At 41.0% G+C, this 19,972-nt stretch overlaps 1 protein-coding gene across 1 annotated transcript in view; it reads left to right on the plus strand.

Moving 5' to 3' along the window:
- Positions 1 to 2,830: 2,830 nt before the first annotated feature.
- Il23r (interleukin 23 receptor) overlaps positions 2,831 to 19,972 on the plus strand; it is a 59,589-nt gene continuing 42,447 nt past the window's right edge. Inside the window, exons 1-3 of the mRNA XM_027430239.2 lie at positions 2,831 to 2,900; positions 6,317 to 6,613; positions 16,524 to 16,647. Of these exons, the coding sequence (XP_027286040.2) occupies positions 2,831 to 2,900; positions 6,317 to 6,613; positions 16,524 to 16,647 (491 nt within the window). The remainder of the gene's footprint in view (positions 2,901 to 6,316; positions 6,614 to 16,523; positions 16,648 to 19,972) is intronic.

Consider the following 19,972-nt stretch of genomic DNA (forward strand, 5'->3'; position numbering starts at 1 on the left):
TGAGTCTTGGCAGCCCTCCCCTCTGGGGTGGTGGCTTCATCTTTAATCATTTCTCCAGTAGTCATCCCAATTCTCTTCCAAAGCTCCATTGGATAATATTATTTCTTTACTTAGCAATATTTGAATCTCGTTTTTTGCCTTCAGAATGAAACTTAATTATTTAGTTAGAAATACACCACCAATTTCAGGCTGCTACTGACTTGAAGTTTGTTTGTTTGTTCTGTTTGTTTTAGTCTAGCAGGGGTCGAGTGGGCAGGGAGAATCTTGCTATATATCTAAGGCTGAACTCAAACTCCTGATCTTCCTGCCTCATACTTCTAGGACTAGGATGACAGGTATGTACCGTGATGCTCACCTCTCCACTAACATACTTTCTGATTGAAGCTCTCTATTCTCTCACCTTGGAGAAGCCATTTGAAGATCCTCAGAGACAGTCACTTGCACTTTCTGTTCTCCGTAAGTGAAATGTTTTCGCACCGCTGTTACAGTTTGTTCCACTATAACTGATCATTAAATCCTGGTCCATGATTATTTTTCAGCTTGGTTTTCATAGTTATAATACAGTCATGTTTCCCAGGGGTTCTCAGCTTAGCCACTTATTACAGTCACTCAGGAGGCTTTTGCAAAAATCTCAGGGTCCAGATTTTACTCGCAGAAATTGCAGTCTCACTGTCTGCAATGTGTCTGAGCACAACCATGTTTTGAATGTTCTTCCACAATGTGTTTGCTTGGAACCAAACTTGGGTCCTCTGAAAGAGCAGCAAGCACCCCTAACAGTTAAACCATAGTTATGGGAACCATAAAGAAAAATGTGAAATGTTGCACATGAAGCAGTTACTCTCTAACTTGCAGGAGATTTCAAAACTGGCTTCACATTCATCTACTTTCCCTTTTCATTTCCCTCAGAGGCCTGCCATCCCTTGTCTGTTCCCTGCATTTGTTGGCAAACTAAGGTATAACCCCTGTCCCCCTTACCCTTGCCTGTTGATGCTGCTTTGGCTCCTCTTTTTTGTCTTTGGTTGGGGATGTGTATCTTCCCTCCCTTCCACATACCCTTCTCTGCTGTGAGATCTCATTTCTCATGATTTTGCAAGCTAAAATGTGGTGTTCTCTCACCCACCATTGGCCCTCAGCAGCCAAAGGAAAGAGGAGGAGTGTTGACATTGAGAAGCTGTGCTTCTTGCCGGGGAAGCACAGCCTCTCGGTTTAGCCTCAGTGAGCTTCTGCTTAATAGTGTGCGGTTGGGATTGGCAAAAATGAACATGGAGATGAGGCTGACAGGAGAGAGTGGTGCGACTTCCTCCTCAGTTGCCCCACATTGCCAGTATCTCTGAAGGAGTTGGGGGGAGTAGAAGGTTTCCCTCCAGTTCTCTCACCCTCAATATCACCTCACTCACTTTAGTGTATTTTGCAGGTAGAAAAATAAGCTGTTATATGGATTAATATTTTCTTCTTTTTTTTAATGTTTATTTGCTTTGAGAGCAGGTCTCACTATGTAACCCTAGCTAGTCTAGAATTCCCTACATAGACCAGGCTGACCTTGAACTCACAGAGACCGGCCTGTCTCTCCCTCTCAAGTGCTGAGATTAAAAACATGTACAATCATGCCCATCCATTTGGTTTCTTGTATAAGACATTTGTTTTCAATTAAGGTGAGGGGGAAAGTATTGAGCCTGCAGCTCACTTTCAGTAATCTGGGTTTTCCCAGATAGTGACATGAGAGCTAGTCATTATGAAATGGACACCAAGTTCTTCTTCAGGAAACAGAAATGTAGGTCAGGGCACTGCTGACATTTCCATTTGCCTCATAGGTAAAAATCTGAAGCAATCACTGACAGGCAAGCAGTGGGGAAGAAGACAGTGCAGCCACCAGGGCAGCTGTATGGTTCTGAAGAGAAGGTGCTGCAAATGAGCAGAGAGGTAAAGAGACCCTAATCCCTGAAATACTTAAAGACCGCTGCACTTTCCTCTGGACATGCACAGGCCAAAGTGCTCTGTCATGTGTTCTGTGACTCTTTCATGCAAAGCTACTCCTGAAAGGTGAGTCTCTCCTATTGGATGCTATCATATCAATTCCGATGGCTGGGTGGTGAGCAGCTAACTTCTGATGAGGCAATTCTACAGCTTGTACTGCCCCTTATAGAACTATGCTGTCATGAATTAAAAAAGGGCTCTCCAAATTCATGAGCCACAAAAAATGGAATCACGTGTTTTGTGCCAGTTGACGAGCCATGAATTGTGTTTTGAAGTTCTTTAATATGAAAACTCAGGTTTAACTAAATTGACAAAAACACAGTAACTGTCACTGAGTAACTAACTTACTCCACAACTAGTAGACTGACGAGTGAAGACCAATGGCCCAGGTGGAAACTGTGGATAGTGTCTTCCATCACCGGTCTCTTCTGAGCACCAGAGATGAAGGGCCCTCTGTAGCTTTCATTTGTCAAAGTATATGTCTTATTCTTGTTCCACTTTTCCTCAGATCATAAAGGGTGTGAGCCTGTCAGACATTAATTGTTCTTCAACAGAGGTTACCTCAGACAGAGGAGCTGTCTGATTTTAAACAGGGTCTGATGACCTCCTAGGATACCCTGCAGTGTTGCTCGAAGGCAGACATTCCACCTTGATACTCTGCATATCCGCCTGTTGATGAAGCTCCTTGAAGAATGCTGGCATCTGTCTGCCCTGTTTCTGTCATTGTGAATGACAGGATCCTGTACAGATTATAATCGTGAGAAATGCAATGGTCAGTATCTCATTAAAATGTAATATAAAGAGTTTTCCTGTTTTCTTCCAGAGAGAAATGAAAGGTTTCTTCCTCATCTGGGACATGAGTCACCTCATGCTTCAGTTGCATGTAGGAATAGCCTTTTATGTGCTCTTCAGATGGTGTCATGCAGGTATAGTAAGTATTTCGTGTATCTGTCTCTTTTCATTTAACAAATAGAACATTGAATGGTTATCATTTTCAAGCCATTATGTCATAATATCTGGAAAACACAAAAATTATTGCACTGAGAAAAATTAATATGGAATGGAACAAACTAAAAAAAAAAAAAAAAAACTTCCCTCCAAATGCAGGTTGTTTTTGTTTGGTTTGTTTTTTGTTGTTTTTTGTTTTTCTTCCAACAGGTGCCTCAATGGACACTCCTCTGTCATTCATGAATGTTTCTACAAAGGAAGCCATCTTGAGGTTTTCTATTTGGGATTACCAGAACTGTTATGTAACTTATCCAAAGTCTACATTTCCTTCAATTCTGTGAACTACTTATTGATGATTACTGTACAGCAAGCTCTCTGCTGGTTTTTAGTTCATTGTTACACCATTATTTTGCTGCTGTTGTTTCTGTCTTATAATTCACATAAACATTCAATAAAACAAGTCCTTTGATATGCAGAAGTTTAAGGAAGGCTATGGTTGTCATCTGGGAGTTCCTGTTGGGAACAGCTGTCTCCTGGGCAAGGGTACAGTTACAGGAAGAGAAACGATACCAACACGGGGTTCTGGACAGTGATTGGCACTTTTCAGACTAGGTGATTCAGAATAGTGAGGAATGTGTTTGCTTTTTTCCTTTTTTGTTTTATTTTTCAGGTTTTTTGTTTTGTTTTGTTCTTTAGTTTTGTGGAGCTTTTATTTATTTAATTTTTTGTTCTGTTTTTTGCCAATGTGAAATGCCCCACAAATTTGTACGTCACCCTGGCTTGGGACCATGCTGACTTCCATATTGCTCATCTAGTCATGGACACAATTATGTTGGCACAGTAGATGCAGATGTGAAAACTTGCAGCAAGATAACTGGACACTTCAGAGTCAGACCAAAAGATTCCTTCAGGGTTTAGGAGAAAAGACGCCAGTTGCTTGAAATTCACAGACAAAAAGTAGAACTTCTGCTTATACAGCCAGCTGACAAGTCCACAGTGAAGTCAGACATGATGTGGGACAGTGCATGGCAGTGTTGTTCCTTCTTCTGTGACTCTTTTAATAGAATCCAGGTGACATCTGTCCAGGTTTACACTAGGATAATGTTACTCCGTTTCAGTAGCTTTACTCGCCAAGTAATCCTGACACTCAAGAGGCAGAGACAAGAAAACTATTGCAAGTTTGAGGCTAGAATGGACTACAGAGTGAGTTCAAAGACACCTTGGCACACATAGGGAAACTACTCTAAAAAAAGTCCTAAATAAACAAATGGCTTTATAAAGATATAAAGTATGATTACACATTTCTATAAAAAGTCAAACACCTCTAGCCAATCTAATCACCTTATTTAAGAAACTCAGTTAGCCGGGCAGGGCACCTCATGTCTATATTACCATCAGGCAGGAGGCTGATGAGAGGATGGAAGTGAATTCAAAGCTGGCATGGGCTGCAGAGTGAAAGCCTGTCTCAAGAAGTAAAAAGAGGAAAAGGAGCTAACAAGTTAACATGACCTATTCTTTTCTAGTCTGTGTTGCCTCCTCCCAATCAACAACTTGTCCCCACTGTGTTCTGAAAAGCCATTTCTAAAACCCAGGACATGTGACCTAATCTTTTGACACTTTTGTATGTATTCTAAAAATGGTTTCACAATGAGTCATAGAGATATGTTTTTTTCTATACTTGAATTATCAAACTTATTTAAAATAGGCATGTATTTCCTTAAAAAAAAAAAAAAAGAATAGAAAGAGTGCTTCACAAATCTGTCTGTCATCTTACTCTGGACCCGTGATGTTCTACTCAATATGCCCTGGTTTGCCTCCTCCTCCTTGCCTTTCCTCTTGCTCTCCCCAGCTCCTTCTTTCATTCATTTTTTAAGACCAAGTTACTTCTTGCACATCAGCCTTGAACTTGCTATGTAATCCAGGCTGGCCTCAAAGTCCCCTTCTGCTTCAGCCTCCCAAGGATTATAAACTTGGATTATAAGCATATGCTACCATACCTTGATAGGTATTTCTCGCTTTCTTTTTAAATATTTTCACACTGATTTACCTGTTTGGGGAACAAAGTGTTTGCCATGGCACAAGGAGGAAGCCAGAGGACAACATGCTTCTCTCTTTCTACGATGTGAGGCCCAAGGATAAAACTCATGTCTTCAGACTTGGTGGCCATGCTACCTGCTCTCATTCTTTGCTGTGTAGCATAGGCTATTTTAGAGCTTATAATCTATATAGCACAAACTGGTCCAAAACTTATGGTTCTCCTTCCTCAGTCTCTTGAGTCCTGGGGTTACAGTATTGTCATAAACTCCCTTTTTATGTCTCTGGTCCTATTCCCTAGTGATGATGTTGTAATTATTTTATTACTGCTTCAACATGTGTAAATGTTACCTAAAGGAAAGGATATCTTAAACTACATACTCAACAAGCTAGTTCTTTAAGATTTATGTTCCAAAGACAAGGGCCTTTTTAAGATCAAATACTGATCTTTATTCTTATCTTAATAAGACTTAAATAATTTTAATACAAATATTTCCAGGAAAAGCTACAACAAGTTTCCTAAAACTTCTGGTGTGTTTTTTAGATAAGAGCTTTATTTCTTTAACATTCCATTCCATTTGAATAGATTATACACACACACACACACACACACACACACACACACACTATTAGGGGCGACTGGTGGAAATGTAACTCAAGGCAAGCACTGCCATTAAACTCTAAATTAGTGATCTGGTGTCATGAAAGTAACACACCCATTGTATAATGTTTAAGTCACAGACATACACAATGTTAAATAAAAATATTCAGAAGGAGATTGTTGTTGCTAAAAACTTCCAGTATTTCTCCTTGATTTGGCCATTATTTGCTTTTTTCCAATGTTGAGCTTTTATGAATTATGTTGTTTAGAAGCTTGCTTTCTAACTCAATAATGTATTGTTTCCCCTATATTAATAAATTAGTGATGAGTTTCATGTGGCTACTAAGTGCTCTCTTTTGTAACAATTTGATAATTGTATTCACATTAGCTTTTATCTCTAACAAACAAACAAAAACATCCCCCAATTCAACAAAAGATTGGTTGAGAATCAAGAGAAGAATTGGATTCTGCAGTGCCCTGTGCTACTTTTGAGTCTCATCTTTGAAACCAATGCTGTGGCTTCATAACATTCTCCACCTTACAGTAGAAGAGGAAATTGTATTTTCTCCCTGACCATGAGAAAGCTCAAAGGCTGTGTTGACTTCTGGCCATCAGGGGAACCATATAAAAACACACAACTGTTCTTCAGTAATCATTCAGTTATCAAAAGAATAGACTTTACATGCAGTAACATGTACTTCTTCTAAGTCCCTTGCAATATTTTGCATACAATTGATTATTTCATGTGTTTGTTTCCAGGAATTACAAATATAAACTGCTCTGGTGACATGTGGGTAGAGCCTGGTGAAATTTTTCAGATGGGGATGAATGTTTCTATATACTGCCAAGAAGCTCTTAAGAACTGCCAACCAAGGAAGCTTTTTTTTTATAAAAATGGCTTCAAACAAAGGTTTCATATCACGAGGATTAATAGTACAACAGCCAGACTTCAGTATGAAAGCTTTGAGGAGGCTCATGCCTCTATACATTGCACTGCCGAATGTCCTGGGCATCATCAAGAGACGCTCATTTGTGGGAAAGACATTTCCTCTGGATGTAAGTACCGTAATGTATGCTAACGGTTAACTGAAAGTTTCTGGGCTTTTGAACTAAAGCTAGAGGCAAATTAACATACTTTACCCATAAGATAGGTTTAAGACAGGGCTCAACTCAAATGTCTACAGAGTCAGGTTGATGAACTCTTGAGTTAGAGAGACTGGTAAGGTCTATAGAGAGAAGAAAGATCATGGCTCACTGGGACATCCACTGCCACATAGGGCCCAGTATGCCTTGATCTGCTGAGTTTTCGAAAGAAGATATATGAATGCAGGTTTGATGAGAACACCATAAATTTTAAAATATTGCAAATACCCTAGAGGACAATTTTCCCCAGTAGCTGGAATGAATGCAGTCTATGTGAAAGCCAACACCCTGGGTCTCAGAGGCAACTCTTAGGTAAGGATGACAGCATACACCTGTAACCCAGCATTCTGGATGTGGAGAAAGCAGGATGGTAAATTCTTGATTAACCTGAGCCTTGGCAACAACAAAAAGTTTAAATGATGCTCTCTTCATCTGTTTTTCATTTGGCTTTTGTTGGTGAATTTGTTTTCCAAACTGATATCATTAACTTTGAAGCTGGTTGATCTCAGTGAGAGATTTTGAAACCAAGATTGAGGGTATATTCAAAACTACCCTTGTATTCTCACTGTCTTCCCAGTGAGCTGTGTGATCTTGGGCAATTTGTTTAGCTGACCTCAACCTCTATGATCTTGTTGTGGAATGAAAGTACTTGTAAACACCATACTTCATTAATTTATTTGAGTACATGTTAAAAACTTTATAGTATGTTAGTGTCTAACTCTTATAAATACACGTTTTGATAAAATGTAAGATTCTACAGACCTTTAATCCCAGCATTTGGGACACAGGCAGATTTCCATAAGTTCAAGACTAGCCCATTCTAAATCAGGATTTCCAGGCCAGCCAGGGCTACATAGTGAGACTCCATGTCAATAAACAAATGAGTAAACATAGATAGGGAAATTCTCATACCATCTCTTCTTAATCCCATAGCCCCTGTTATGAATTACTGTTACTGTCATTATTAAGAAAAATTTAGCTGTGGTGTTTTCTAACTCCCTCTCCCCTCCCCCCATGCTCCCAATTTGCTCAGGAGATCTTGTCTCTTTCCTCTTTTCCGGGGGACCGTGTATGTCTCTCTTAGGGTTCTCCTTGTTTACTAGATTCTCTGGTGGTGTGGATTGTAGGCTGGTAATCCTTTGCTCTATGTCTAAAATCCATATATGAGTGAGCACATACCATGTTTGTCTTCTTGTGACTGGGTTACCTCAATCAGGATGGTTTCTTCTATTTGCCTGCGAATTTCAAGATTCCATTGTTTGGAGTCCATTCCACATAAGGGGATGCTCTCTCAGCCTAGACACACAAGGCTGGGCCTAGGCCCTGATCCAAATGATATGACAGACTTTGAAGATTCCCCCCATGGAAGGCCTCACCCTCCCTGGGGAGCAGAAAAGGGGTGGGATGGGGGCCAGTGGGGGGCAGGGGAGGAGGGGAAGGAGAGGGAACTGGGATTGACATGTAAAACAAGCTTGTTTCTAATTTAAATTTTAAAAATCTCCATAAAAAGAATAGAAACGCAAAAGAAAAAGAAAAATTTAGTCAAGTTGATTTCAAAACATACTAAATCAGTTTGTATTCACATATTAGGAAGGTGTGTAAGTTCCTGTACTTATTTGTATAAATATTTATGGACCTTTTTTTTTATGTGTTTGTGTCTGTGATTGTGTCCAAGTGTACATGTGTGTGTATGCACAAGGATGCAGAGGCCAGAGGTCAAACTTGTACATTATTCAAAAGGAGTCTTTTACCTTGATTTTCGAGACAAGGCCTCACACTGTCTCACCTGAGGCTCACCAATTAGTCTGGCTGGCCGGGGAGCCTTAGGAATCCTTCCGTCTCTACCCACTCAGTGCTGGGATTACAAGATCATGACATCACGCCAGGCATGTTATGTAGATGCTAGGGACTAAACTCAGGTCCTCATGCTTGCACAGCTAACTGGGCTGCTTCCTTATCCTCTCACCATCGTTTTAAAGCCAAGAGTCATTCCCCAGTACATCTTTGCCATTTGGGGTGAAAGATCAGCAGGGCCCCCTTCTCCCATATTTTTGATAATACTGAATAAGTTCTTGCTTCTTCCTTGGCTCCAGATCATAGATAAGAACAACCAGAGCAGACCCATTACTTGGCCTCTGGGTTGAATGCCTGAAAGCTAGGAGACTTCCTCGTTCTGTAATAAGGTCACTGTCCTCCTTAACTCCAGCAGCTGACCAAGTATACATGTCTTTCAAATGAGATAGCTATAGGATGTGGTGGAGGAGAGTTGAATAAGTAAGTTTTAGACTTCAATGATAAACTTGCTAAATGTGCATTGAATTAACACATTAAACATTAAAATGTGCCTACATGGTGAAAGTCAAACCACAAGCAGTCAGCTCAACTGATACATGAAATCTTGTTAGCTTGCCCATATCCTCAGGAACAAAATGAGCCTCTCAGTGTGGCAGTACTCTGCTGTGACATGCAATTTTTCAGAGGGAAAATAAGAAATCTCCACAGTTTCTGAGAAAGGTGAGCTGTTGGTTTAAGTGAAAGGGAAAATCTAAAATAAGTATTACTTCTATTAAAAGAAAACAATCCAGCAACTTTGGTTTCCAATTCTGTGTCTTACATACAGTTTCTTACTTACAGTCAAAGAGCACCTCGTCCTATAAATGGACAGATACAGTGATGGAGATCAGAGCAGGTGATGTTATAAGATGGAACAAGAAATCCAAACAGTTCCCACCATGTTACTTTTGGTTAAAGCAGAAAGGGTCTGCCCTCTGCTGGGTCCTGTTGAATGAACTATCAATACAGGTTGCTATTGAACCTCCTATTTTCAGGCAAACCTGATCTTAAACTTCAGTTCGGCACTGAGCACAGGCCCCTTCATTTTGGTTTGAACTGCTAGTTTATTTTCCTAGGATCTTCATCCAAAACAACAAACATGCTCTTACAAGTTTTACTTAACAGCCCTTCCCCACATCAGAGTGGAGGTGACCCTCGCCTCTCTGCCACCCTCCTAGTGTTGGTGGAGGGGTTTTTGCCCAAAGCCCAGAGCCACGCCATGTTTCAGGTCAGAGACTGTTCCCCCTCCAGGAAAGCCTAAGAGAAGCTCTCACCCTCTACCATCACTCTTTCCATTCATTAATTTTCGAAGTGTAATTCCTCACAGAAACCTGGGGTTATGCGTGTGAAAACCCAACTACCAGGCCAGAATTTACTCAAACCCCTGGGTTCAAGCTGAATGTGCTTTGGGGCTGTGTTCTCAGCAAATTTCAGTCCTATTAACTAGGTCAAAAGAGGGGCCTTGAGGGTTTTGTGGTGCCCCAGAAAGCACACTGCTTTCACTGGGCCTCTTTGATGCAGGGTATTTGTTCTGTAAGCTTTACGATGCCAAGTAGTCATCACTATTGTGAACAGAGTGATTACAGGCGTTTTTGACTCATCGTGGAAGGTAGAGGGAGTGTGAGTCAGTGCTTTCCCTGACAAGATCCAGGCATTTCAAAGTCTTCCTAATGAGTGATTTCTGAAATACCACTATCAGTTTCCACTATAATCCATAACCTCAAGTGCTTCTTAGATTCTTATCTCTGATTAAATGAGAGCATATTATGGGAAGTTTGTTCAATACAGGTCATTGAATAGTGTCAAATTAAATAAACCATGTAAGTGATGTTTCCACTTAACCATTTACTTAAACTTTGAAGCATTTACGTCTTACATGTTTTCAGTCTTCGACCTGTACTTATGGTGATGAAAGAATTGTTAGCCATACAAAATCCTGAATAGCTTCAGTGTTGCTCCTTGTGTGGATAGTCTGGCCTGCACCCTCCTGCAGGGGCTTAGTGATCTCAGCCTGAAAAACCTTGCCCTCTCCATCTTAATTCTTATCATTGTCATCTTTTTGATGGAGCCTCGTGGGATTAAACCAGTGATTATTTTACAAATGTACCAAATAAGGTGCTAAGTACTAGAAATACAAAGAGAACCCCAGACCCTGCTTCTTCAGAAGATCTCAATGGCAAGCAATCTTTGGTTGGACTAAATTAAAAGTCTCCCAGTAAATGATTAGGGATCACCTTATAAGGGTACACGAGAGGACACAATCTTAATCCTCTCTGTGTGCCCAGGGTATTCTCATGAAGTGAACGGCCAGCTTTATTCTTGGGTATTGATAACCTAGCAGCAAATCTAACATGGGATGTTCCTCTCCTGACTTTACTCTCTAGCTCTGTATTCTGCTTCCCACTAACACACATTGCTCACTTAGCCATATGAAGCATTGTCACTTTTGTCTTTTTCAAAGTTGATGCCAACCACGTATTTACAGAGTAGTTTGAAACAAAGTCCAGAAAGGTGACATTTGTCTTCTGTAATTGTCAAATTACAGTACTCTCTGTCTAAAACCACAGGAAAAAGGCAGCAAAAATAGAAACCCCTATCAAGCCTACGAGTTCATCATTCTACCCATGACATAATCCCACTATTAAAATCCACCAACTCTCACAACCCAGTGTTTAGAATATTTAAAGTACTGCCACCTTACCTCCTTCAAGTTCAAGTGAAACAAAGATTTTTTTCACCTTGTAGGAGCCCACATTTTTCATTGGGACCTAATGCTACCACTCTCCAAGTTCTTACAAAGCACTTTCATGTCATCATCACTGTTTGAAATAGCTTTTTAAAAAGATTGAGTTGTTTGTATGTGTTTCTGTGTGAGAATGCATGCACATATGTGTGTGAAGGTGTGGAGGCCAGAAGGGGACACTGATCGTTTTCCTCTATTGCTCTCCTTCTTTTTCCTTTGAGGCAGAGTCTCTCTCTGATCCCAGGCTTCACATTTTCTTGACTAGACTAGGAGCTGGGGTTACAGGTGTGCATACCATGCCTATGCCTAGCTCATGACATGGGTGCCATGATCTAAACTCCAGGCTCCATAATTGTACAGCAAACACTCTTAACACTGAGGCATCTCTGTAGCCAAGAACACAGCTTTCATAGTAAAATTTATTGAATTCAACATACAGTTAAAAAGCCTTTGATGAGTGAAAATAGAAATGCCTGAAGTACATGAGTCCATCATTCTACCCATGACATAATCCCATGGGAATGTGTCCTTGAAGTTTCAGCATTTCCCTTTCTCTTTCTATACTTTTGTTTTGTTTTGTTTTGTTTTGTTTTTCGAGATGGGGTTTCTCTGTGTAGCTTTGGAGCCTATCCTGGCACTCGCTCTGGAGACCAGGCTGGCCTCGAACTCACAGAGATCCACCTGCCTCTGCCTCCCGAGTGCTGGGATTAAAGGCGTGAGCCACCAATGCCCGGCCATAACATGCTTTTAAAATCACCTCATTATATAGTCATTACTTAGTAATATATTTCTAATAACTTCTAAGTCCTTAAAGCATCATCAACAAGTGTTTTAAGGTGTGTTTTAGGAATATATTATAGTTTTCTCAGCTTTGTGTTGTAGCATTGAGGGAGATTCCATGTTTTTCATTATTGTGAAGACTACTTTGAAGGGTAGTTACATCCTTTTAACAAGTTATTTTCTTGTGTGTGTAGATATTTCATTAAGAATGCACTCCTAACTGTACAACTGCTGTGTTGCATGTTGTTCTCACTTGAAATTTTTTAGTTATATTTTTTGTTTATTCTGTGTGCATGTGAGTACCCATGCACATGACATGGCATGCACGTAGAGGTCAGAGGACAACCCCCAAAAGTCCATTGTCTCTACCCTATGGATCTTGGGAATCAAACTCAGATTCTCAGCTTGGGCAACAAGCACCTTTTCTATTAAGGGATCTTGCCAGCTCCATTCTTACGTTTCACTGTTATAATACAAACAGTAAACCTCAGAGGGTATCTACATTTGTACTTATGCTAAAAATGAGTTTCAGGATTTTAACAAATCTATTTCAACATTTTATAATTTACAATACCATTTTTTACTTTTTATTTAAATTAGGAACAAGCTTATTATACATGTCAATCTCAGCTTCCTCTCCCTCCCTTGCCCCCCACCAACTCCCTATCCCATCCATTTTCTGCTCCCCGGGGAGGGTGAGGCCTTCCACAGGGATCTTCAAAGTCTGTCATAGCAGGGCCTAGGCCCTCCCTCATGTGTCTAGGCTAAGAGAGCATCCTTTTACGTGGAATGGGCTCCCAAAGTCCATTAATACACTAAGGATAAATACTGATCCACTGCCAGAGGCCCCATAGATTGCCCGGGCTGCCCAACTAATATCCACGTTCAGGGGTTCTGGGTCGGCCTATGCTGGTTTCCCAGCTATAAGTCTGGGGTCCATGAGCTCCTACTTGTTCAGGTCAGTGGTATCTGTGGGTTTCTTCAGCCTGGTCTTGACCCCTTTGCTCATCACTCCTCCCTCTCCGCAACTGGACTCCAGGAGTTCAGCTCAGTGTTTGGCTGTGGGTGTCTGCTTCTGCTTCCATCAGCTACTGGATGAAGGTTCTAGGATGGCATATAAGGTAGTCATCAATCTCATTATCAGAGAAGTGTGTTTAAGTCAGCCTCTACACTATTGCTTAGATTGTTAGTTGAGGTCATCCTTGTTTATCTCTGAACATTTCCCTAGTGCCAGATTTCTCTTTAAACCTATAATGGCTCCCTCTATTATGGTATCTCTTTTCTTGTTCTCTGTTCTTCCCCAACTCAATCTTCCTGCTCCCTCATGTCCTTCTCTCCCCTCCTCTTCTCCCCTTCTCTTTCTCCTAACTTCCCCTCCCCTCCCCCAATGCTCACAATCTGCTCAGGAGATCTGGTCCTTTTCCCCTTCTCCGAGAGACCATATATGTCTCTCTTAGGGCCCTCCCTGTGTCCCAGCCTCTCTGGCAGTGTGGATTGCAGCAATACCATTTTTTAAATCTTTGCTAATTCGATAGCTCTAAATAACTTTTTGAGGTTTTGGGGTTTACTTCATTTTGTTTTGTTTTATTGAAAATCGTCTCACTGTGTAGCTCACTGTATTTCACTATGGATGAACTGCGACTCACTGTGTAGACAAGGTTGGTCTTGAACTCACAGGGATCCATCTGCCTCTCAGAATAACATGTAATATTTATGGTATTCAATTTGCAGATACCAAAATGTCTGTGTCCTTTTTATATGAATTAAATTTGTCCTTGGACAATTTCATTCACATATACATATTCTGATGACTCTTAACCTCGTCTTTTATCTAGTCTCCATCCCTGCCCACCCCCCCACCTCCTCCTCACAGGTCTTTTCCCCTTATTTATGTCTTTTTGTTCTGTGATCTAAAGATTTTAACCAGGGTCAAGTGACCATATTTTGAAACTGTCTGTTGTGCCTGGGGTACTCACTGCTGCATGCACAACTGAGGATAACACTCACCCCTAAACATCAGTAGCCAACAGTCCTTCAGCAAAGGTATAACTCCATGAATCCATGATTGTCTGTGGACTGGCCCAAGCTTTACTCCTCACAATACCCCCTCCCAGTGTACACCATGATTTCTTCCATTTGTCTTGTAATTCTCAGCATAGTCATCTCAGGCAGGAGTTTTCCTGGAGGAGAAAACTGAGAGAAGTGCCCTGGAAATGTAGAGGTATGGCAAGCAGTCAATATTTCAATGCTTTTTCAGAGACATCAATTCTGGTAGCTTATTGTTGAAAGACATAGTTGGGCATCTGGATACCATTCTGGGGTTACATAGGCCTCAGGGGTCCTGAGGGTCCAAGACTGTAATCAAAATTCTTTGTCCCAGGCTGGATTCACTCTCAAATGCAGCACCACTGGAAGGACTGCTCATTTTGACAAGAAGGTGACAAGCGGCTGAGCTCATGTGCTGCTGACAGGGAGAGAGAAAGAGAGAGAGAGAGAGACAGAGAGAGAGAGAGACAGAGACAGAGAGATAGACAGACAGACAGAGACAGACAGAGACAGAAAGCCTTGGAGAACTATTATTGGTTCATCCTGAGTCATGAGCTCATTCCCAAGGGAAATGCTCCGATAAGTCACTTAGGTCAAGGGTGTCCTTGTACATAGGACCTAGTTACTAACATCCTTGGGCTGGACTGCAGAAGACAGGGGAGCTGAGGAGATTGGGGAAAGTGTTGTTTCTCATAGGAAAAAGTGCTGGCAAACAAAATAAAAAGTAATGAGGCTATGGTGAGGACAAGCTCAACAAGGGTGGGTGGGTAGGGGTGTGGTCAGGGATGTGGGAGAGATAGCACATCTTGAAATAGTTCTATGAATACCAAACCTTAAAAAAAAAAAGCCTTTTTGATGTGGTGATGGTAAAGTCTGCATAGTATAACCCACTTATTTTTGCCATTTTTAAGGCCTTGCTTCAGTGTGGTTGCTGCATTTGCTTATATTCTTCCAGCACTCTCTTTCTAGGACTCTCTTACCAACTGTATCTATTGAATAACAGCCCTCATCCCAGACTTCCACACACTGCCTGCCTGCCCAATGGGTCTCCACTGTCATTCTACCTTGGTTTTGTGAATTTGACTATTATAGATACCTTGTATAAGAGGAATCATGCAGTCTTTTGTGTCTGGCTTAATCTGTTCAGTGTCCTCACGCTTTAACCATATTGTAACATGGTTGGAAGTTGCCTTCCTCTTACTGCTGAATTGCACATGAGCAGCAAATTTTCAAAGAGTAAGGTAAACTATATGCTCCACAGGAGGAAATAGTGTTCTGGGGCAATAGGGGAGAGCTGGAGAATCTCTCACAGAGCCTAAGAACAGAGGAAAGTAAGAGAAGGCTCAGCTGCTGCAGAGGTCAAGCTCTGTAATACTGATGTCATTCTGATAAGACTGTAAGAAGTTTTGCAGAGAGAAAGTTACTGTGACCTTAACAACCTTGGCTTCAACAGAACTGTGCAAACTAATCCTGAGTAAATTAGAGGGGCTGGAGAGGTGGCTCCATTGGTAAAGTGCTTACCATGCAAGCATGAGGACCTGAGGTTAGATCTCCTGCATCTACATGAAAGCCAGGCATGGTGATATCTGCCTGTAGTCCCAGTACTAGGGAGGCAGAGACTGGAGAATCTCCAGGGCTTGTTGGCCTACCAGTCTAGCCAATCAGTGAGCTTCCTGTTCAGAGAGAGATCCTGCTTCAAAACCAACAAACAACAATAGCAATAAGAACAGAAAAAAGCATGAAAGGCTGTATAGATGGCTCAGTGAGTCAGAGCACACACTGTTTTTTGTAGAAGTCCCAAGTTTTGTTCTCACGACCCATGCAGGGCAATTTACAACTACCTGTAACTCCAGCTCTAGGGAATTCAATGCCCTCTGCTGGACCCCAGAGGCACCTGCAGTCACATGCACATATTCCCACATAGTCAGACATATGTAATTAAAAATAAAATAAATGTTTAATATAGTATGAAAAGTAATGAAGGAAGACATCCAATGTGGCCTCTGGTTTCCACTTGCACCAGAATTCTCAGACACCTAAGTGTACATGGACCACACACACACACACACACACACACACACACACATTCATGCAAAAATATATACAAGAATAATTTTTTAATGACTTGATTCAAAAGAAAGAAAAGTAGGGTGGTAGCTGAGGGGAAATAAAATTGGAAAATTGGAAGGGGGCTTGCTTTATTTGGATGGGAGGAGCCTGATCTTGTTATATCCCACAGTAGTAGAGACTACAGCAAAGTATGGTGTGGGCAGGAGAAATGCCTGGTGACAAACTGGATTACAAGATAATAGTAGTGGAATAGGTATTTAGTGCTAAGTGGCCTAGTTTCCCTACGAAACTGACAAATTATCAACTACCTACTTTATCAAGAGCAGATCTTAGTGGTTTATTTTGTTTCAGATCCACCAGATGCCCCCAGCAAAGTGACATGTGTCATTTATGAACACTCAGGCAACATGATTTGCACCTGGAACACTGGGAAGCCCACCTACATAGACACCAAGTATGTGGTGCACGTGAGAAGGTAGGTTCTATAACACTATCAGACACACATTCTACTGAGAGCGGATTCAGCAGAGCCCAAAGCCAGCCTCAAACCTGAGACACCTACCTCCGTTAAGGGATTTAAAACCACTCCAAGGACCCTGCCATTTTCTGCTTCATGAAACAACAAACTCTATGGCAAGCTCATCCTTTTCTCTCGGTGATAACTGGTAGCGAGAATTGAATACCCCAGTTTAAAGTGTGACCTGAGTCTCAGCCCTGTTCTCATTTGAGGATTAGTATAGTGTACTTAGTCCCCCAAAATTCTCATTCCTTATCTTTAAAATGGGCCCCTAATGCATGTTTGTTCTACTGATTAAGTGGTTCTGGCTTTCAACTAGTATGATGGTGTCAGGTCTTTAATAGTAAGTTCAAGGGAAGCAGTAATGACTAATTGTGACCTTCAAGTTTTAGTTCTAATTTAGGTACTACAACTCTAGATTGAATGGGAATTCAAGTTCCAGATATGAAAGGAAGAAAGATATCCTCCCATGGCCTCCACCTCCATAGCTCTGGGCAGAAACATGCTATGCATCTGTCTACTATTTCCAGATGGAAAGGTGGCAGAAGGCATTACAGAACAGCCTTACTATTGCCATTCAACATTATCTGCCATCCTACACTATTGCCACTGTGTGTCCTCGGAGAGGTTGTTAGCCTTTCTCAATGGTTCTTAACCTCCTGTTTTAGAATAAGGACAATTATAAAAGCAACGATGAAACAGGAGGTATCTTAGCCCATTCATGGCACTATAACTAAATACTAGTGACTGGTAAGAAATAGTATATTTCATACAGACTAGAAGCTGCAAAGTTCAAGATCAAAGTGCCAGGACATCTGGTGTCTGCCACCTGCCCATTCCTCATGAGCAGTGTCTTCTGTATGTACTCAGATGAGAGGGGGGAAAGAACCCCATTATTCATAAGGCATTGATATCATCATTGAGGTTGAAGCCCTCATTACATCATCACCATCTAACAGCTCAGTCCCTTAAGACTCTTGCACTAGTGTCTGAATCTTACATATGAAACTGACCCATTGCTGCTAGGTCTCAGCATGTGCATTTGGAGGGACACTAATCAGACTATAGCAAAGGGGATTAGAACATTATGGTGCACTCAAAACTGCTTAGGCTGATGTGGTTTATCTTACACTAAGTCTGATTCATATAGGAGAGGAAAGGTTAATAAAGCCATAACAATCATTTCTGAGTACTGTACACAATTTTCAGATAACTTTGGACAAATCAAGAAAATAATGTTAAATATGTTCTAATATGAAAGATTAACTTTATAGCTATTGAACATAGATATGCCATTATGTATATGCAATATTCTAAAATCTGTAAAAAAAAAAAATCTAAAAATCCTTCTGGTCCTGAGCACTTTGGATAAGGGAGGTAAACTATAGTCAAACTCTGGCAAACCTAAACTATATTTCAAATTGATGGAGTACAGATCAATGTAATATTATTGTATTTTAAAGAAGACACAGTGAAACTGGAAAGATGGTTTAGCAGTTAAGAGCATTTGCTGCTCTTCCACAAGATCCAAGTGTGGTTCCCAGCACCCATGTCAGATGAATAATAACTGTAACTCCAGCTCCAGGTGATCTAACACTCTGGCCTCTATGGGCCCCTGCATCACATACCCCATGTGCACACACACACCATGCACACACACACACACACACACACACACACACACACACTCACTCACATAACCCCATACATGCACACTCACATGCCCACATGAACACACACACTCACATACCCCCATGCACACACACACATACCCACATGCATGCATACACCCACACCTAACCACATGTATGCATACACACACATATATACACACATCATTAAAGTTAAAAAACAATAAAACTAAATTCTTTAAAGATGACATTAAGTATTGAAAAAATTATCATACAAAATAGATGTTTTCTTCTAGCAAATTCAAAGCACACTTTTCAGTAAACACAGACAAACAAAAGGAAATGCATCTAGTCATCTTCACTCATGGGAAACTCAAGCATGAGGTGAAATAAGATAGAGAAAGAAAAGCCTGATTCTCTAATAAATTGCCCAAAAGGCCTTTTCCCTCCACAAAAAAGTTGGGTTATACTGAATGATGTGGGCAACGTGGAAAGTATGCATCAGCCAAAAAAAAAAAAAAAAAAAAAAAAAAAAATCCTGGCCTCTTAGGTTATTTCCATTTGGCCAAACAGCAAGAGATCAGCATAGGCAAAGTTTCCCTTTCAACTCATGTGCTCCTGTGTTCCGGCAAGATCACACACATTCTGTAAAGCCTGTTACCCTGGCCACCTGCTTGTTCCACAGAAAAGTGACAGTCCTTCAATGGCAGGACAGGGAAAGGGAATTAGGAGGTCCTCCAGTGTTGCATGGACCTTGGTAAGCAGAACTGAGTCTGTTGCTGCAAGAGCACTTTTCCTCCCTGGTGGTGGTCCCAGTAGACATAACTGTGTGTTATTTTTCTTTGTATCAATGGATGGTGCTGTCCCCTGTCCTCAGCAGGCCCTTACATAGCACTACTATAGTGGTGTTTGACAGTGCCTTCTGCTTGTTAATAGTTGTTGAACAGAAAGGAGTGAATGGGGCTCTCAAGACAGCTCAGCAGTTAAAAGTGCTTGTCTCAAACTTTGTCCCCTGGAGAAAATTGAGAGCATGGGAAGAGGGGGAGGAAGCTACGAGAGTGAGAAGGGAAGGAAAGGAAGGATGCAGAGGTCATGAGGAAGCAGAAAGGTTGAGTCAGGTGTAGATTAGAAGAAAGGACATATGATAGGTAGGATTTTAGTTGGGGGATGGTTCTAGAGGAGGAAGGGAGGAAGAAGGGAACTGGGATCATCATGTAATTCAATCTTGTTTGTAATTCAAATATATAAAAAAATTTTTAAAAAGTGCTTGTCTCAAGCCTGACACCCTCAATTTGATTCCTGAGCACACAAGGTAGAAGGACAGAACTGAATCCAAAAGTTGACCTCTGACCACAAAATCATGGAATGTGTACCTGTGAATATACACACAAAAATAAATAAACAAACAGCTGAACAAATATTTAACCATTTCAACAAGTTTTAGAAAGACAAATGAACAAGTACATAGCCCTCCATTCGGGCCCAGCCAAGCCAATTAGCAAATATATACTTCCAGTTTTATGACTTTCAGGCCTGTGTTAAACCCTAGAAATTAAAGGGAGCAAATGATAGCAACAAGCCCAACAAGAGCATAAACATTTAAAGGCCTCTTAGATGTATGAAAGGAAGCATTTTTCTCAATCAAATACCAG

The sequence above is a fragment of the Cricetulus griseus genome, chromosome 8, assembly GCF_003668045.3.
Source record: "Cricetulus griseus strain 17A/GY chromosome 8, alternate assembly CriGri-PICRH-1.0, whole genome shotgun sequence".
NCBI lineage: Eukaryota > Metazoa > Chordata > Mammalia > Rodentia > Cricetidae > Cricetulus > Cricetulus griseus.